The sequence below is a fragment of the Dromiciops gliroides genome, chromosome 1 (genome assembly GCF_019393635.1).
Source record: "Dromiciops gliroides isolate mDroGli1 chromosome 1, mDroGli1.pri, whole genome shotgun sequence".
In the NCBI taxonomy this organism is placed as follows: domain Eukaryota; kingdom Metazoa; phylum Chordata; class Mammalia; order Microbiotheria; family Microbiotheriidae; genus Dromiciops; species Dromiciops gliroides.
Genome location: NC_057861.1, coordinates 1,461,049 through 1,480,796, shown reverse-complemented (window position 1 = coordinate 1,480,796; position 19,748 = coordinate 1,461,049). Strand labels below are relative to the sequence as shown.

The 19,748-nt window shown below is 41.3% G+C and overlaps 2 protein-coding genes across 3 annotated transcripts in view; one reads left to right on the top strand and one right to left on the bottom strand.

Annotated features, from left to right (window-relative positions):
- The window catches only part of LOC122733853 (immunoglobulin lambda-1 light chain-like), a 773,472-nt gene that overhangs the window by 298,453 nt on the left and 455,271 nt on the right, over positions 1 to 19,748 (bottom strand). The gene's annotated exons all lie outside the window — the stretch shown is intronic.
- The window catches only part of LOC122736538 (vomeronasal type-2 receptor 26-like), a 37,475-nt gene continuing 26,672 nt past the window's right edge, over positions 8,946 to 19,748 (top strand). Inside the window, exons 1-2 of the mRNA XM_043978840.1 lie at positions 8,946 to 9,196; positions 10,031 to 10,322. Coding sequence (XP_043834775.1) covers positions 8,946 to 9,196; positions 10,031 to 10,322 — 543 coding nt within the window. The remainder of the gene's footprint in view (positions 9,197 to 10,030; positions 10,323 to 19,748) is intronic.

Below are 19,748 nucleotides of genomic sequence, written 5' to 3'. Positions count from 1 at the left end.
ACCTGAGGTAGACACCATTGTACTTTAGACTTAGAGACCTTATGTCCTCCTTTGTGCAACTCTAATAACAGATGGTGGCTGTCTTCCTGGCAAATCTCAGCATTAGGTGCAGCCAGGAGTAAGTCATCTACATATTGGACTAAGGTAGAACCTTTAAAGGTAATTGAGGATAAATCCGGATGCAAAATCTGGGAGAATAGTGTGGGACTATCAACAAACCCCTGTGGGAGTCTAGTCCAAGACCATTGTCTATTCTTCCAGGTAAAGGCAAACAAATATTGGGAATCCTGATGTACTGGTATAGAAAAGAAAGCAGAGCAAAGATCTACCACTGTGAAACATGTTGCTTCACATGGGATTGAAGAAATAATAATAGTAGGGTTCGGTACTAGCGGATGTCTAGGTATAACATAAGAATTAATTGCTCACAGATCTTGGACAAAATGGTAAACAGGCTTGCCATCTGGCCCAGGCTTGGATTTTTTAACTGGCAAAATAGGGCTATTGTGGGTGGCTAGGTGGCGCAGTGGATAAAGCACCAGCCCTGGATTCAGGAGTACCTGAGTTCAAATCCGGCCTCAGACACTTGACACTTACTAGCTCTGTGACCCTGGGCAAGTCACTTAACCCCCATTGGCCCACAAAAAAATAGGGCTATTGCATGGGAAATAAGGGCATGGGACAATTATGTCTCGGTTTGTCAAAGCCTCAATTATAGGAGAAATTCCCTCAATGGCTTCTCTAGATAAGGGACATTGTGGAATGGATGGTGCTGGGGCACCTTTGGTTTTAATGGTAACAGGCACAGCAGATTTAAGGAGACCTATATCAGTAGAGGAGGGAGCCCATAGGGACTCAGGAATATCAGAAGGGATTTCAAATGTATTCTCCACTGTTCCTTGACTGTCTGAGATCAAAATTGGCAGTAAGTGGACAGTATCCTCTGGCACTTCCAGGGAAATGCCACCATGTGGAGAACAAGATATGGTTGCTCGAGGTTTACAAAGGAGGTCACAGCCTAATAGGTTTGCAGGAGAGTCAGGCATAAGTAGGAATGAATGTTCTACTGTTAATGTGCCCAGATTCACTTTGTGAGGGGTTAATTTTGCAAGGGATTGAGCTTTTCCTAAAATGCCTACTACATTTAGAGATCCAATAGGTGTACATTCAGGGTCAGGTTTGCTCACTAGGACTGATCTTGAGGCTCCTGTAGCTAATAAACAATCATAATAAGTATCTCCAACCCTCAGGGTTACATGAGGTTCCTTACTTTGGGGAGGGGAATGGACTGGCACAAGAGGGCTAAAAATTTCAGGGTCTGGAAAGGTGAAACCTTCAGATTCTATGGTCCTTCCCCGCCCCCCCCATACACCATCAATCTTCTCTATCTCTCTGTTCTGCACCCCTTTGAGGATGCCTGTAATTGTTTTCATTCTGCTCACCTATATCTCTCTGAAAGGGTCTGTTTTGTCTGCACCCCCCTGGAAAGATCTATCTCTGGTTTGGTTCTGCCTCTCTGTATCCCTCTGAGAGGAATTATATAAATTTCTGTTTTGTTCTTATTTCATAATTCTACAAAATCGCATAAGTTGTCCTTGTTTATGGCAGTAATGGCAAAATATAGGGGGCTGATATTGATTCTGGGGTTGGTAGTGATTCTCAACTGCCCAGCCTAGCTGCCTCATTATTTCCTGTACTGGAGCTAAAATGCCTTGTCTGTTCTTTTCCTCCCTCTCATTTCCTTCATAAATATATGTTGCTGTTTCTTTAAGTCTGTCAGGACTCAAACTATTCCAGTCTGGACACTGCCTTTTAAAATATTTATGAATTTCTGGTAAGGACTGGTATAGAAAATGAGAGCAGATAATATGGGAATCTCTAGGGTCTAATGGGTCTAGTCTAGCATATTGCCTGGCATGCTTACACAAGCTGTCATAGAATCTATTAGATCTCTCATCAGGTCCCTGAACTGTATCTATCAATTTTTGCCAGTTATCAGTCCCTGTTTTGTAATCCAAAAATTTCCTCACCATAACACAAAGAAAAGTAAGAATAAAAATAAGAATAGGAATAGAACATTCGAATTCATAGGGACCAAACTTAAGCAACAAGTCCATCTTGCCCTTGGTGAATAGCCAGGAAAGGACACTTAGAATGCTAAAACCCCAGAGGCCCTGATCCATTGTGAAATGTAAAAGGGAGCAACACTTGGAAATAGGAGGCTAAAATTTAGAAAAAGGTCCTTGACTTAAAGTATATAGTTAGTGGCCAATTTAAAACTTAAAGAGACAAGCACATGGGAAATAGGGGAGAATCCTTACCCAACTGGAAGATCAGAAGATCGCAGGGTTCAGCATTCTGCTGTCAAGGTCAACATCTGTAAGGGACTAAAATTCTAGTTAGAATGTCTAAAATCTAATGAGTGGTCACCTTAAATTAGAAGCTTTAGCAAGAGTTTAGACTTTTAAGCATTTATGAAGGTACAATCAGAAGTCAGTGAAGAGAGAGAGAAAGAGGTAAAAGGCAAACTCTCTAACTATCTAAATAGACCCCAGCATCTGACCCCTCTAAGCCAAGGTCAGGAACCCCAAAAGACCCACGCTTCCCTGGCTATTCCCAGAACCTCTGGTGAAACAGGAAAAGGGCTGTACACACACACACACACACACACACACACCCACCTCCAAGCTAATTGGCTGGTAACTTTGATTGACAGGTCCCACAGGTGGTTCTATAGATGTAACTTCTGGACACTAAAGTCACATGGTTTCTAAATCACATACTTTCTCCTCATGGTGGAGCTTCCTTGCAATCTCTTTCCCAGCAGCAGGTGCCATTCCAATTCTCACACTTTACTCCATTTATGTAAAGAACTGAGGCTTCCACCCATACCTCAGAAACTTATCAGAAAAGGAGTCAAGTTAAAGCTTAGCAACCTTTTTTTTTTCTTTCTCAGCAGGTCTCCCAGACTTTGTGGCCTGCAAGTCTTTAATGCAGATAAGGGAATGGTCTACTTTACCACAATTAAGTAATTCAAAGCTAAAGGCTGTTCTTAGGCAGTGCGGTTCAATGGTCAGAGACTAAAAGAAAAAACACTTTTTTCTTTGAAACTTTTGCACATTACAAATAATTCCTGATTCCAAACTATTCTGCTACAAAACACATTAAGAGTAGCCACTGTAGGGCAGCTAGGTGGCGCAGTGGATAGAGCACTAGCCCTGGAGTCAGGAGCACCTGAGTTCAAATACTTCCTCAGACACTTAAAAAAAAACTTACTAGCTGTGTGACCCTGGGCAAGTCACTTAACCCCAATTGCCTCACTAAAATAAATAAATAAAAGAGTAGCTACTGTATAGGGGGCAGCTAGGTGGTGGAGTGGATAGAGCAATGGCCCTGGATTCAGGAGGACCTGAGTTCAAATCCAGCCTCAGATACTTAACACTTACTAGCTGTGTGACCCTGGGCAAGTCACTTAACCCTCATTGCCATGCCCAACAGAAAAAGAAAGAAAGAAAGAGAAGGAAAGAGACAAGGAAGGAAGGAAAGAACATGTAACTGTAAAATAATAAAATACTTTTTGTTGTTTTTGTTTTTTTTGTTGTTGTTGTTGTTTTTGTGTGTTTTTTTTTAGTGAGGCAATTGGGGTTAAGTGACTTGCCCAGGGTCACACAGCTAGTAAGTGATAAGTGTCTGAGGCCGGATTTGAACTCAGGTACTCCTGACTCCAGGGCCAGTGCTCTATCCACTGCGCCACCTAGCTGCCCCAAAATACTTTAAAAAAAAGAAAAAGATGTCAAATTTACAATGTAGAGACATTCTGCATTCTTCCCCAGCTCCCAGAGCAAAGATTATTATCCCGTTATAAAAGTTGTAGGGGTTAGAATCAGCCTCATGAACTACAACCAATAACTGATTGTTTACACAAATACAATACTTAACGGAAACATGGCTATCCCAGACCTAACTGAAAGTTCCTCCCTCATCTGGGTCCATCTCTAGATCAGGGCTTCTTAAACTTTTTCCATTCACAACCTCTTTTCACCTGAGACATTTTATATGACCCTGGGTATGTAGGTATATAAGATAGTATACAAATCAAACATTTACTAATAATAAATCAAAAAGAAATTGATTTTAAAATAATTCTTTGATATGCATATATTTTTACCAAATTTGAATACTAATGAGATGGATGTGCTTATTTATTTTTACATAAGGAATTAAATTGTGTCAGAATATTTGATACTGCAGGACAGAGAGCATCTTTAATGATTTTCAGAGTGGATTGATATTTTGATTTTATAATCATCAATGCTGAGAACGCTGCTTTACATAAATACAAAAGTACAAAATGACTCAAGTACGTTTAGGGCCATTTCAGAAATTTCAATCAACCCTCATCTACCTCCCATCACCATGATCATCATCTTTCATTACTCTTGCGTCTGCTTCAAATTTTTTTTCACAGTTATTATTGCCTGTTTCCCTCCATCCTAACCCTCCCATGATATTTACTCCATTTTCTATCTTCTTTTACCTGATCCCTCCTCAAAATAGTTTGTTTCTGACTGCCCCCTCCATCAATCTGCCTTCCTCTCGCTCACCCCTCCCTCCTCATGCCCTTCCCCTGCTACTTTCCTACAGGTTTAGATAGATTACGCCGCCCAATTGTAGTGGAAAGGTATTGTGCTATAGGAAATGTCAAGCAGGATGATAGGAGAAAAATCTGGAAAGACTCGTATGAACTAATGTATAGTGAAGTGAACAGAACTGGGAGGACATTGTGTGTAGTGACAGCAGTATTGTTCGATGAGTAATTGTGAATGACTTGACTACTCTCAGCAATACAATGATGTAAGACAATGCTAAGGGACTAATGACAAAGCATACTATCTACCTCCATAGAAAGAACTGGAAAAAGAGCACTTGTGGATTGTACATATATAACCTATAGCAGATTGATTGATGTGTTATGGAGGGGGGAGGAAAGGGAGGGAGGGAGAAAAATTTGGAACTCTAAATCTTATGAAAATGAATGTTGAAAAGTACCCTTACATGTAACTGGAAAAATAGAATAAATGTTTGTTGCAAGGGGAAAAAATGGGATTCTAGAGGCAAGATGTCTTCTAAAGGACATCCTTACACTTCCTGTTCTAGGAATAATAGGGCTGAAGAATAGCCTACATTCATTTGACACAGCCATATTTATTAGTTTGGTGGATAATTGAACTTAAATGAGTGGCATTCTTTCTGGCTACATTGTCAAATGCCACTCATATTCACAGCCTGGATCCCCTCAGGACGACTGACTATTGCTGTTTTGAAGATGTTACTACTGACTTTAGTGGACATTGCTGTAAATGGACTGAGTAATTTCAACCAATACAACCAACAGAAACTTACCAGGGACCATTAACCATTAATAGCCATTAATATTCCTAGATGACAGGACACCTAGAAACCAGATATTAAATAAAGAGACATGAAAAACACAGGGCCCCCCTGGGTATGACAAGTTTAATCATGTCTTCAGGAACATGCTCAGAAAAGACCAAATGTGTGTAAGGAAATAATTATTAATAATGGGTTTTTGGCGAGACCCAGTGACCCTAACCCCACTCAAGAACTCGGGCTGGTTTCTCAGAGCCAGCCCAGAGTCAGTAGAAATACAAAAGAAATGTAGATTGACCTTCCTGCCTACCTAAAAGAAGTTAACTCACCTCGGTGACCCAGGAAGTCATGTCAATCAATGGACTTGAATGTGACTGTCCAATTAGCTTGGATCAATGTTCAGTGACCCACCTCTACCCAAGAGAGGATAAAAATCTTTGGGGAGAGGGGGATTGCTCTCTGCTCTTCTTTTCTTGGTGAACCTCTCCCAGATTCTGACTTACTTTACCCTGGGGCTGGCTCTGCCTGGCCCCACACTTCCTGGGAATCTATACTGGGTTTACACTGAGTCAAACTAAGGAGATTAAGTTAATGAACACATAATCTACTTTTTCTCACTGGAAATATAACCACTTCAATCTCCCAAATTGAGACACCTCCTGGTGGTCTCCCTGTGGTCACTCATCAGTCTTTCAATAAAACCTGGGAAACTGAGCAATTGTAATTCTTTGGGACACCTCATGATCAATTTGATCAATTAAATCCAACCCTACTACACTCTTACTGGTGTGTGTGTGTGTGTGTTTATTTTGGTGGGGCAATGAAGATTAAGTGACTTACCCAGGTTCACACTGCTAGTAAGTGTCAAGTGTCTGAGTCCACATTTGAACTCAGGTCCTCCTGAATTCAGGGCTGATGCTTTATCCACTGCACCACCTAGCTGCCCCCTACACTCTCACTATGGCTTTACTTCTGATAGTAGTCCTGGTGAACATCAGACTCACATCACCTGAGAGCAGAAATCCTTTTTGCAGTTTTCTTTAATATCTCCCTTCAGTTTACCTGAAACACTTCTGCCTGAAAACACTAAGTATAAGGCTTCTCTAGAACCTCTTGGGCAGACTTACTCACCTCTATACTTTTACTTTGTAGAAAATTCCCAAACTGATTAACTGATATTGATCATGAGTAGAATCATCTTTGCAGAGGGTTTTGTACATTTTCTTTTTGTCTTTTGAGCACAGGGTGAGCTGCCTGCCAGCTGTGGTAGACAGGTCAGGGTTGGTTAAGCAGACAATTTTCAAGGCATTTTTTCAAGTCCCTTCTTACACTTGGAGGTGAGCAGTGTGGTCCTTAAAAGCCTGCTCAGACAACTGGGGGCTGCAAAATCCCATTGCTGATTCCAGTGAGAAGACACTACAGCCTTGGCTGCCTGTGTGCAGGGTTGTGACTGCAGCTCCTGGTGTATCTGGTGCAGATATAGCTACCTTGTGCCTTGCCTGTCACTACAGGAATTTGAGATATGTAAAAAATGGTAAAATGGTACAGCTGATGTCCTTTGATTCATGCATAAATAGGTTTTGAGTGAGGCAGAGCCATGACACAGTCTAATGTCAAGACAGAGTCAAGACAACTGGGGTTTACAAAGAAAGAACTAATACTTATTAAACACAGACTGAAGCACATTATTTTTCAGTTTACTTTTTTCATTTTTCCTTTTATTTTCATTTTCTTACACAAAGGGATTAATATGGTAATGTTTGACATACCAGCACATATATGGCCTATATCTGATTGCTTACCACCTCAGGGAGGAGGGTAGGGAGCCAGGGAAGAAGGGATAGAGTTTTGAACTCAATTTTTTTTTTCGTGAGGCAATTGGGGTTAAGTGACTTGCTCAGGGTCACACAGCTAGTAAGTGTGTAAAGTGTCTGAGGCCAGATTTGAACTCAGGCACTCCTGAATCCAGGGCCAGTGCTCTATCCACTGAGCCACCTAGCTGCCCCTGAACTCAAAATTTTAAATAAAAATGTTTATTATAGAAAAAGACAACTGGTGATGACTCAAGTGCAGTGATTGCACTTAGTATCTTCCATGAGTGACTCTAAGGCTCCACAACTTTCATGTGCCTTCATGGCCATTGTAACAAATGGTTCTCATGCACCCATTGCACCAGAAAACATCTTCACATGCATGGGGTAGAGCACCCCCACTCAAGTCACCAATGCCTTTGAGGCCCCCTGGTTACCCCCAACCTGGCTTTGCCCATCTGCTGAAATGCTTTATGAGGCTATGCTGACTGTGGGTGCTCCAACTTCTCAGAGCCACAGGTGAGAGTCAGGTGGATAAGGTAGACACCAGTGGTAAAAAGATGTCCAGAAAAGTGCCTGGACACCCTCACACCAGAGGCACTAGTCTTGCCTGATCATATGCTACACCTTCATTATTAGCCTCTTTCAGATAAAGAATATGACTATGCACGTGTCTGAAATACGAGTCATTGGAAGGGGGAATTTTATCATAAACCTATTTCACTAAGTAACCTTTGAGGGCCCCTTTTAAAATCCTCTGACACTGTAATGCTATGATCCTGCCCAAAGAGTGAGGAAAGAAACAGGAGAGGGGATTTATGTGCATTGCAGCTGCTCAAGAGAAATGTGAGATGCACAAATTTAGAGACATCTCCACCCCAAATGTTAATGTGGAGTATTTGTGCCAGACTTATGGTAGAGCCCTCCCAGCTTGTATTCAATTGATCAGCCACAGTGGGACACATTGTAATGTGACTGCCACATAGTGATGTGATTTTGGTCCTTGTTGAGGATGAAGGACAGAAACCAACAAATCAGAAAGTAGAACAGAACTTCAAAATACATTAGACTCAGTCCTGAGTAGGAAGCTTACATTAGACCTAATAGAGAGGATGGGGGGGGGGCGGGCATCAAGGCTATAAGTCTTATGGGCCATCAGGGAAATTCCTGTTATGGAAGGTTTTGTTTTTAAAATGTTATCACTTGCTGGGTTATTTTTCCATGACGTTCAATCCACACAGGCCACTTACTGAACAGAGGTCACAGAAATTACTTTCCAAGGAAGGCACTTCTGTACTATAGTCTCTGCTGGGATCAAGGGAAAGAGAGTCCAAAACATAATTTTGTACTTATGGTTTTCCCTTGGATGCAGAAGCTCAGCTGGAGATGCCCCAGGCAGTCTGGTCTCCAGAGTTCTTCAGCAACCAAGACTTCTCTTTGGAGATTAGGAGGACTAGGAGACTGGAATAGCAATAAAGGTGCTGTGAGACAGAGTTCACTCTACAAGCTGGTGAAAGTATAAAACATCTATTCATCTGGCACCCTTGTCCTTGTCTTACACTTGGACCTGACTAATATCCCTTTGTGATTCCTCAAGTGTGGCAGGCAGACCACAGACTGGATATCTACAGATGGATGTATGATGGTGGATCATCAATTCATGATTGAGTCACCGGACTTTGCTCTGGTCTCAGTGGCTCCTTGGTTTCCTCAGGGTTACATCTTTGGCTAATTTTCAGGGAGATGCTTCCCCATATTCAGAAAAGCATTTCTCAGTTTCTTTCTTCCCTTCTCATATCTCTGCTGCTGCACCTTCCAGGTTCTGGGCACAGGACAGAGAAGCTCCCCTGCTTTCAAAAGATTAACCCCATAGTTTCCCAAGATGGCGACCTGCTGATTGGCATCTTTTTATCCTTGTTCTCAGTTGAAGTGAACAGTGCAACAGGAGGAGAACTGTTTGAAAGTCCTCCTAACAAAGCTTGTAAGCCTCATCAGTAAGTGTCTTTCTATCTGTCTGGGCTCATTTTCCCTTGGATAATTAAAAAGAGGCCCTTATAGATGGAACAGAAAGGCAGGTCTATGCAGCAGGAGACAGTGGGTGCTCTCCCCTTCTTCTTCATTCTGAATATTATTTCCAGTCTTGTCAGTTTCTCCTATGTTTGACTTTCAATTTCAAACAGAGTAAACCCCTGTCCTCCACTTCCCCATTCATATGCCCCTGCAAAGAGCCCATACCCAGGAAGCTCAGTCCTGAGCAGGTTCAGTATTTTATCACCCTGCCTTCCCTGGTCTGGTCTCATATTGATATTTAAGCAGTAAAAGTACTAAAAGTCCTTAGAACTCAGGCCGGCGGAATTTGGTTAATACCCAGAAGTAACAGAAACCTGTGCCCATTTTCTATTCTAGCATGAATTTATTGTTATTGAGTGTCCTGATGTTGTGCAATGAGAAATTTACTCTATTCTTGAAATTAAAGCTTCCATATTTCCTCTCTACATTTGCCTGTCTAAAAACAAGTGAGCGCAACCTTTTAGGTATTCAATCTCTCTCTCTCTCTCTCTCTCTCTCTCTCTCTCTCTCTCTCTCTCTCTCTCTCTCTCTCTGTGTGTGTGTGTGTGTGTGTGTATAATCATCAGAAGGGAACTATATAGGAATAAGTTATATGGGGGATGGTATGTTTAATACAAAGGAAATGAGCTGAACATCCATCGAAGTCCTTATTTTTAACTCAAGTGGCTGGGGGATTCATCCTTCTGAAATTTATTCTCTTTGAAGGCTTTCTTAATGTTCTATGACACTTGCTTCCCCCTCCCCCTGGCACCCCACAGGTGGCTGCACAAAAATTACCAACAAACACTGGCCCTAGTATTTGCTATAGAGGAGATAAACAGGGATCCCAGTCTGTTGCCCAACATTTCCCTGGGATTCCACCTCTACAACACATACCACAGTGATGAGAGAACCTTGGAGAGCTCCCTGCAGTGGCTGTCTGGGCTGGGCCAGTTCATCCCCAACTACAGATGCAAGGAACAAGACAAGGCTATGGCTGTTATTGGAGGAGTCACATCAGCTCTCTCTGTCCAGATGGGGACAGTGTTGGACCTCTACAAATTTCCACAGGTGAGTGTTATTTATTTATATATTTTATTCCTTTATCCAGAAAAATCTATATTTATTAGCATACTAAGAATAATACTATGACAACAACAGCAATATGTGGTGTTTATGGGGCACTTTAAGATTGGAAAAGCACTTTACACATGTATTTCCTTTGATGATCAAAACAATCTGATAAGGGAGGTATAATTGTTCTGCCTATTTGACAGGGGAGGATACTGAGACTGGGAAAAGTTAAGTTGCTTGTCTCATATCATGAAGCTGATAAGTTCCTGTGTGGCAAGATTTGGGCTCAGGTCTCCTTGACCATACTTGAACTCTCTAGCCAATGCATCATGCATCTGGTTCAATCATCAGGGAAGATGCTGCTGGAACATCACCCAGGTTGTAAGCCAAGAGTGGAATTAGAGTCATTGAACTTCCAACACATGAAAGGCTCTCCTAGAAAGGATGTTCAGGAAACCTGGATATACTTGTTCAATATACAGATCAGGTCATCAAATATTATAGAAGTTAAAATGTTTACTCAATGGAACTCAATCCACTGGTTCAAGAGTTGGAACTAGAATTTACATACCCAGACCTCCAGTTGAATGATCATCCAGTCCATTATATCTCACTCTATGTGTATTACCTTTTAAAATCAGTCAATTAATGTTAATCCTCAGTGTTTGTTTTGTTTTTTGAATAGTATGTTATTTTCAAAAGTAGGAGCATTGGTGTGGAAGGTGCAGGTTTTGGAGAGAAAAGTTATGATGAGTTATACTGAGGTATGTTGAGAGCACCCTAAGTATGATATGTTATTTGTATTATATTCCCATATAGAAATGTCTACACTTGTAAATTTATTCAGTCACATTTCTCTTTCATTTTGCCTTTTTATTGTTTCTTTAAAGCTTGTATTGGAAAGTCAAATTTTCTCTTCATCTCTGGTATTTTCAGCAGGAATGCTAAAAAATCTTCTATCATTAAATAACACCATTTTTTACTCTTGAAGGATTAAGTCAAGTTTTGTTTCCTAGGTTATTCTTGATTTTAATCCTTGGGTTCTTTGCCTGCTGCAATACCATATTCCATTCCATTCTGATGTAGTAGCTGCTAAATCTTACGTTATCCTTACTGTGGCTCAAGGATATGTGCATGGTTTCTCACTAGGTGCTTGAAGTATTTTCTCTTTGACTTTGGCAATGTGGAATTTGGCTATAATATTTCTGGGACTTTTTATTTTAGGATCTCTTGGGGATGATCGGTGGATTCTTTCCACCACTATTTTACCCTCTGGTTCTAGGATTTGGGGAAAATTTTCCTTTAAGATGTTCTTTTGACATTATTTTCTTGTTTCTTGATGGCTCAAGGAGTCATTTGCTTCAACTTGCCCAATTCAATTTTTAAAGAATTATTTTTTCAGTGATTTTTTGTACATTTATTTGTGTTTGGCCAATTCTGGTTTTTAGGGGATATTTTATCAAATTGTTAATTGTCTTTTTCTAATCTTCCCTCACTCTCACTTACTCAAATTTTCCCCTAAAGCTTTTATTCCTGGCCTTCCAGGAATGCTTGTTGAACTTCTATTCAAATGAAGGACTTTCTTTCTTTTAGTTTTTTCTTGTAGCTGATTTTTTTTTCAGGGCAATGAGGGTTAAGTAACTTGGCCAGGGTCACACAGCTAGTAAGTGTCAAATGTCTGAGGCCAGATTTGAATTCAGGTCCTCCTAAATCCAAGGCCAATGCTTTATCCACTGCACCACCTGTTTGACCCTTCTTGGAGCCAATTTCATTTCCTTTCTATCTTCTGACTGTTCCTTGATTTTGCTTGTTACCACAGTAGATTTTTGTTTTCATGTTTGTTTCTTGTTGTTGTTATTGTTCTTGTTGTTTGTGCACTTTTCATGCCTGTTTCTTGACTTTGATTTTTATGTTAAAATTAGGATATTTTAACTCATGTTGGAGTGGGGTTGCAACATTGTAACAAGCTTTGTAGTTCAAGGGAATTTGAAAGTTTGAGTGCATCCCAGATAGAGTGATAACTAGCTCTCTGTTCTCGTGGTGGAGAAAATGATACTGTTCCTCTGGGCCATTGATCCCACTGAATTACAATTACTACTACTCTGGGCAGCTAGGTGGTACAGTGGATAGAGTACCGGCCCTGGATTCAGGAAGACCTGAGTTCAAATCCAGCCTCAGACACTTAACACTTACTAGCTGTGTGACCCTGGGCAAGTCACTTAACCCCAACTGCCTCACCAAGAAACAAGCAAACAAACAAAGAAAACAAAACAAAAACAATTACTCCTCCTCCTCAGGGACTCTGCTTCCTTAAGACCCAAAACAGTTCTTTCCAACTTTAAACTTTGACCCAGAATTGAGTTTCCAAATGGTTTCTGGTCCTGTTTTCAGTGCTAGCATCTTTCTCTATATTCTCCTTCTGACCATTTGCTGATGAACTTACTATCTCTAGCTTGAGAGCTGTTATAGATCCTGCTGCCCCAAATGTCATCACCATATCCAGCCCTGGTGTTGTATCCATGAGACCTCCAAACCAGGCCTAACCCCTGAGTTACAGACTTCTCCTTTTGAATTATTTAGTTGTCTTGGGCTTGTGGAATTTCTCACTCTGACATTTATTTCCTTCTCTTACTCCAGAATTTGATTTGAGCCATTCTTTTAAAGCTGGTTAGATTGAATCAGCTGTCTTAAATTCTGAAAACATACACTTTGTCATTTGAATTCCCTTACAAATTAAAGGTAATGTAAGTCATAAAAATATTCTTAAAACTAAATCTTATAATTCTTCTTACAGTTAATACCTTAAAATGGGAACATTCCTTGAACCAGTAGATAGAAGTACTGAAACCTGAGCCATTCATTTAATTTTTTTGGAGTAAGTGTAACAGTATCTGTTATTTCTGGAGCAGCTAGGCGGTGCAGTGGGGGCAGCTAGGTGGCTCAGTGGATAAAGCACTGGCCCTGGATTCAGAAGGATATGAGTTCAAAGCCAGTCTCAGAGACTTGACACTTACTAGCTGTGTGACCCTGGGAAAGTCACTTAACCATCATTGTCTGACAAAAAACCCCATCATCAACAACAACAAAAACCAAACAAAAAAAAACCCCAAATATACAAACATAGGATCTGCTATTTCTTAGGGAAATCTTCAATTCATCTCAAACATAAGCATACAAGTTTGGGTTTTCATCAGGAATTCAGTCATATCCCACAATTTATGGGCCCATTGGCCATAGCTTGCCAGGCCCTTGTATGCTCCACTACCTCTCAAAGTCTGTCTAAGTTCATGTTTTTTGTTTCCATAACACTATCTATCTCATCTTCTCTCATCCTCTTTTCCTTTCCCATCCTAACATCAGAGTATTTCTAATGACTCTCCTCTTTTCACTTTGTGACCTTATAGTAGATGGCACAAATTCATTTCTTTGAGAATTGACTGACTTGATCATCTTGCTGTGCAAGGGTTTCTCAAGTCTTCTCTACCACCACAGTTTGAAATCTTCAATTCTGCATCATCCACCTTGCCTTATCCCCCAACTCTCACAGTCATTTATTGCTACTGGAAAACAATATAACTTTAACTATACAGACCTTTGTCAGCAAGGTGAGATCATTGGTTTTTAGTATGTTGTCCATATTTGCATTAGCTTTCCTTCCAAGGAGCAAGCATCTTTTATTTTCATGGCTACAGTTTCCATTTGCAGTGATCCTTGAACCACAAGTGTAAAATCTAACATGTCTTCCATTTCTTCTCACTCTCTTTGTCAGGAAATTATAGGACCAGTTGCTATGATGTTCAGTGTAATGATTGGAATGACGCCACCTACTGGAGACTTGCTGTGGAGAGCTCCACCATGAGGAAAATGCCTCAGAGGCATTGTGGCTTTTCCTTGGCGTCAGGAAATGACGCTTGCTCATGGGTGCTGTCTATCAAGTCTACCAGCCAATCAACTGGAGGAGCCTCCTATGGTCTGGGAGGAGACAGGAAGGAGGAAAGGGAGCCTGCGCAGGGAGCGCAGGCCTTTTTGGCTTCCGGACTTGATGGTGGTGGCGGCAGAGGACTTCACAGGAGATTTGAGGAAAGATAGGAATGCCAGACTGTTAGAATTCTGTTCTCAATCTTTTTCTTTCTATTTTCCAATAAACCCTTAAAACCCTAAACTCGTTTTATCAGTGATTTTTAGTCAGTTTCCCCCAAATTGGGGGAACACATTAGAATCCACATTTAGAATCTTAAATTACACAGTTTGGCTGACCACGAAGAGGAAAACCGAACGTTCATCTTCTGATCTTCTGATTGGGTAAGATTTCCCCTCCCTTGTCCCCTTAAATTGGAAAGAACTACCAAGTATAGGCTATTTTAAATTTCAAATGGATCTTTTAAACACCCTAAGTACCCCTTTTCTAGCTTTACCTTCACTAATCAAAGATGTTGGCCAGCTTGAACTTGAATATATTTTTATTACTCTTTGTGGTTTTGTGGGGCTTTTTGGTGTGGTATGGAGAATTTGGCATGTCCTAGATAATGTTAGAATAAAGATGATTCCCTGGGATTCCCCATTAGGAAAGCTACTTATGGATTGGAATGAGGGAAAACTTAGACTAAATACAACCATGACCAGAGGAGAGCTTATCAGACTGTGTTTTATGTGGCATGAGGAATTACAGGAAGAATGGCCCAAATATGGGTCATTTGATCCCCAAACATTGAGGCATTTGCAAAGAACCCTAAGTAGATGTCCACCTGAACATTTACGTTATTGGAAAATCTGGGCCAGAGCAAGTGAAAATTATCATACTAAAAATATAAAACGAGGAAAATCCAGGCCCCAGTTTACATCTGAGTCTGCCACCCAAACTGAAACGATAGACTGGCAGACAGACATGGCCTGCCTAACCGAAATGCCCAACAGAACAACTAAATCCAAGGCCATTCAGACTGAAATTCCAAATGACCCAACTCTTATTCCCTCACCCTCTACTTCCTCCATGCCAAACAAACAAATAAAGAAAGAAAGAAATGATTTCCCTGTAGAGGAGACAGTATCAGGATAACCGTACACCCTATCAGGGAGGAACAGAAGGACAGAACCAGAATCAGGGTAACCATGGACTCCCTCAAAGGGGGGCACAGGATTGACAAGAGGAAGGGGAGGAATGGAACAAAGATAATGAAAGCAACATATTCCCAGATCTGGATTTTTTGAATGCGCTTGTGCCAGTTCATTCACCTCCCCAGAGTAATGAACCTCATGTGACCCTCAAAGTAGGGGACACGTATTATGACTGTTTACTAGACACAGGAGCTTCTAAATCAGTATTAATAAGCAAACCAGATGCTGGGTGTAGACCTGTAGGATTTTTAAATGTAGTAGGAGTCTCAGGAAAGAGCCAGAGAGTGGCAAAATTGAATCCTCGCATGGTATCTATGGGGCCCTTAACAGTAGAACATTCATTTTTACTCATGCCTGATGCCCCTGTAAATTTATTAGGTCGTGATCTCCTTTGTAAGCTTAGAGCAACCATATCTTGTGCTCCAGATGGGGGTGTCTCCCTACAATTGCCAGAGGATACTGTTCATTTATTACCAATTTTACTTACAGAAGCTCAAGGAACAGCAGGGGAGGTATCCAAAATCCCCTCTGACATTCCTGAGTCTTTATGGGCCTCATCCCCTAATGAGGTGGGGCTCCTTAAGTCTGCCATACCTGTTACCTTTAAAGTTAAGGGGGGACCACCCCCCTCCATTCCACAGTATCCATTGTCTAGGGAAGCAATAGAAGGGATCACACCTATAATTTAGGCTTTGAAAAGCCAGGGTATTATTATTCCATGTCATCACTCTCCATGCAATACTCCCATTTTGCCAGTTAAAAAACCCAAGCCTGGGCCAGATGGTAAACCTGTTTATCGTTTTGTGCAAGATCTTAGAGCAATTAATAATTATGTTATCCCTAGACATGCTATATTGGCTTCCCCTTCTACCATACTTTCTTCCATTCCCTATGAATCTACATGTTTCACAGTGGTAGACCTCTGCTCTGCCTTTTTCTCCATACCAGTACATGAGGACTTCCAATATTTATTTGCTTTTACCTGGAAAAATAGACAGTGGACCTGGACTAGACTCCCACAGGGATTTGTAGACAGTCCTACATTATTTTCCCAAATTTTACAGCAGGATCTGGCCTCTATTACCTTTAAAAGCTCCACACTAGTACAATATGTAGATGACTTACTTTTGGCCTCTCCTAATGCTGAAATTTGTCAGGAAGATAGCCGTCACTTACTGCTGGAGCTGCACAAGAGAGGACACAAGGTTTCCAAGACAAAGGTACAATGGTGTTTGCCCCAGGTAGAATATTTAGGATTTATTTTGGCTGCTGGAACTCGCTCTGTCTCTTCTAAGAGAGTCCAGGCCATTCAACAACTTTCTGCCCCCTCTACTAAGAAGCAATTAAGAGCCATTCTGGGAGCAGCTGGGTACTGTAGACAATGGATACCCTCTTTTGGTGAAATTACTAAACCTCTCATAGCTCTTACAAAAAGTTCTGTTCCAGACATTTTACAGTTGGATCCCCAGCATCTCTCAGCCATAAAAGAATTAAAATGGGCCTTGTTATCAGCACCTGCCCTAGGACTACCAGATTATAGTAAGCCTTTCACTCTCTTTGTGCATGAACAAAGGGGGGTGGCTTCTGGAGTCCTGACTCAGTCACTGGGGCCTAACCAACGCCCTATAGCCTACTATTCAATTCAGCTGGACCCTGTAGCGGCTGGAGTGCCACCTTGCCTTAGAGCAGTGGCGGCCACAGCCCTTTTGGTAGAAAAAGCCTCTGATTTGGTCCTAGGTAACCCTCTAAGTGTGCAATGCCCTCATGAAGTGGAGGCTCTCTTACTACGTCACAGGACACAAGCCTTTTCAGATCAAAGGCTGGCTAAGTATGAAATAACCCTGTTAGGTAATGAGAATATCACTTTAAAACGCTGCACAGTTCTTAATCCAGCAACACTACTCCCTAATTTACCATTCTCGGGGGAACCGTTGCATGACTGTGCTTCTTTAGTTGATATGGCTGAAAAACCCCGTGATGATCTTTTTGATACACCTTTAGAAAATCCTGATCTTGTCCTCTATACAGATGGTTCCTCATTTATGAGAGAGGGAACCCGTTTTACTGGAGCTGCTGTAGTTTCTGATTATGACACCCTCTGGGCAGCTTCTCTGCCTTGCCATTTTAGTGCACAGGCTGCTGAACTTGTGGCTCTTACACAGGCCTGTAATATAGCCAAAGGTAAGAGTGCCACTATTTTTACTGACTCGAAATATGGCTTTGGCATATGCCACTTTATTGGTATGATTTGGCGTCAACGAGGCTTTCTAACATCCTCGGGCAAGGCTATTGCCAATGGGGACCTTATCAAGGACCTCTTAGATGCCCTGAAACTGCCTTCTTCCCTAGCTGTTGTACATTGCCCTGCCCACACAGGGAATAGTGATCCTGTTTCAAAGGGAAATGCACGAGCCGATTCTGCAGCCAAGCTTGCTGCATTAGAAGCTCCTGAACATGTATTTAACCTTTCACCTTCTGAGGATATTCCTTCCAACCTAACCTATGACGATTCTGAAGTAGAAAAGTGGAAAAAGAAATTTAAGGCGAAACAGATCAATGGCATCTGGGTGTCTCCGGAAGGTAAGCCATTTCTTCCCCGGAAATTCTACCACCAGGTATGCCTCTCTGTTCACAGAAAAGGCCATTTTGGTACACAAGGCATTGTAGACTCTATTAAGAGAACCTGGATAGCACCAGGTGTGACTAATACAGCATCTCAAATCTGCTCGGGCTGTTCCACATGTCAGTCTTATAATCAGTATGCTTTTAAGGCCAAAGCTTATGGAGGGCGTCCTCTAGCATATACACCTTTTGAGCACTTACAAATTGATTATATTACTATGCCAAAAGCAGGACATTATAAATTTTGCCTTGTTATAGTTGATCAGCTCACTCGGTGGGTGGAGGCCTTTCCCAGCCCCCGAGCCACAGCTGCCTTTGTTGCCAAAATTCTTCTTAAAGAGATAGTACCTCGTTTTGGCCCACCAGCCCGCATCGATTCTGACAAAGGCACACATTTCACTGATTCGATTTTATCCCAAATCTACTCTTTCTTGGGAGTGACTCCAAAATTCCACACGCCCTACCATCCACAAAGTTCAGGCCAAGTTGAACGTATGAATAAAGAGCTTAAGAGCATGATTGGCAAATTATGTACTGAAACCCATTTGAAATGGCCTGATGTTCTACCATTGGCATTATTCTATCTACGAAGTAGACCAAGGGGAGAACTTCATATATCTCCTTATGAAATGCTTTTTGGTCACCCTCCTATCCAAGCTAAAACTTTTTCCCCAGTTTATACATCACTGGTGGGAGGTGATACTTCTGTTGCCTCCTATATACAGGAATTACAGACCAGGCTACGTGAACTCCATGAGGCAGGAGCTGTGGTCCAGGCAGGCCCATTAGACTTTTCATTGCATAACTTCAACCCAGGAGATAAAATATATGTAAAGAATTTTCAGAGAACCAGTGGAACCCAACCTGCCTGGGAAGGACCTTTTCAGGTATTATTGACAACTCCTACTGCCATTAAAATTGGTGAAAAAGACTCATGGATTCATTGCTCTCATATAAAGCCTGCACCATTCATAGGTGAAGAAATTTCAGATAGACCTGAGGTAGATGCTAAAAAGCTAAAAACCCTAACGATAGCAACTGTTAAAGAGCAAAGAGAGTTCAGAGGAAATAGGCAGTTCCCATTTGATAATCCCACTGATCAGTTAAATGCTTTGGGACTCAGTCTTCGTAAAGTATCAGGAGACGGAAATTGCCTTTTTAGGGCTTTAGCAGACCAGCTAGAAGGTCACTGTAGAAATCATCTCAGACACAGACAAGAAGCTGCTTCTTATATGATTAACCATAGACAAGAGTTTGAGTCTTTTATAGTAAATGACTCCCCTTTTGAAGAATATGTTGATGAATTAAAGAAATTTGGAAAGTGGGGAGGAAATGATACAATTGTAGCATTTGCTAAGCAGCATCAGCTGAATGTTGTGGTTCATCAATTAAATCAGCCTTTATTGAAAATCAGTGGCACAGACAAACCTGATGCTAGAGAACTCCACATTTTCTACCATAAAGAACATTATGACAGCATTAGAAAGATCAATGACAATTCAGAAACCCCTGCCACTTTGGCTTGCAGAGAATTGGGGAACCAGTTAAAACAATGTGGCATACCCCAAACTCTAGCAGCTTAAATACCTTATAATTTAACAAGCATTTCCTTCTACAGGCAAAAGCACTGAAGCACATGGCCTAGTTTTCTGGCCCACCTCAACTATTTTTTAAAAAATTCTTTTG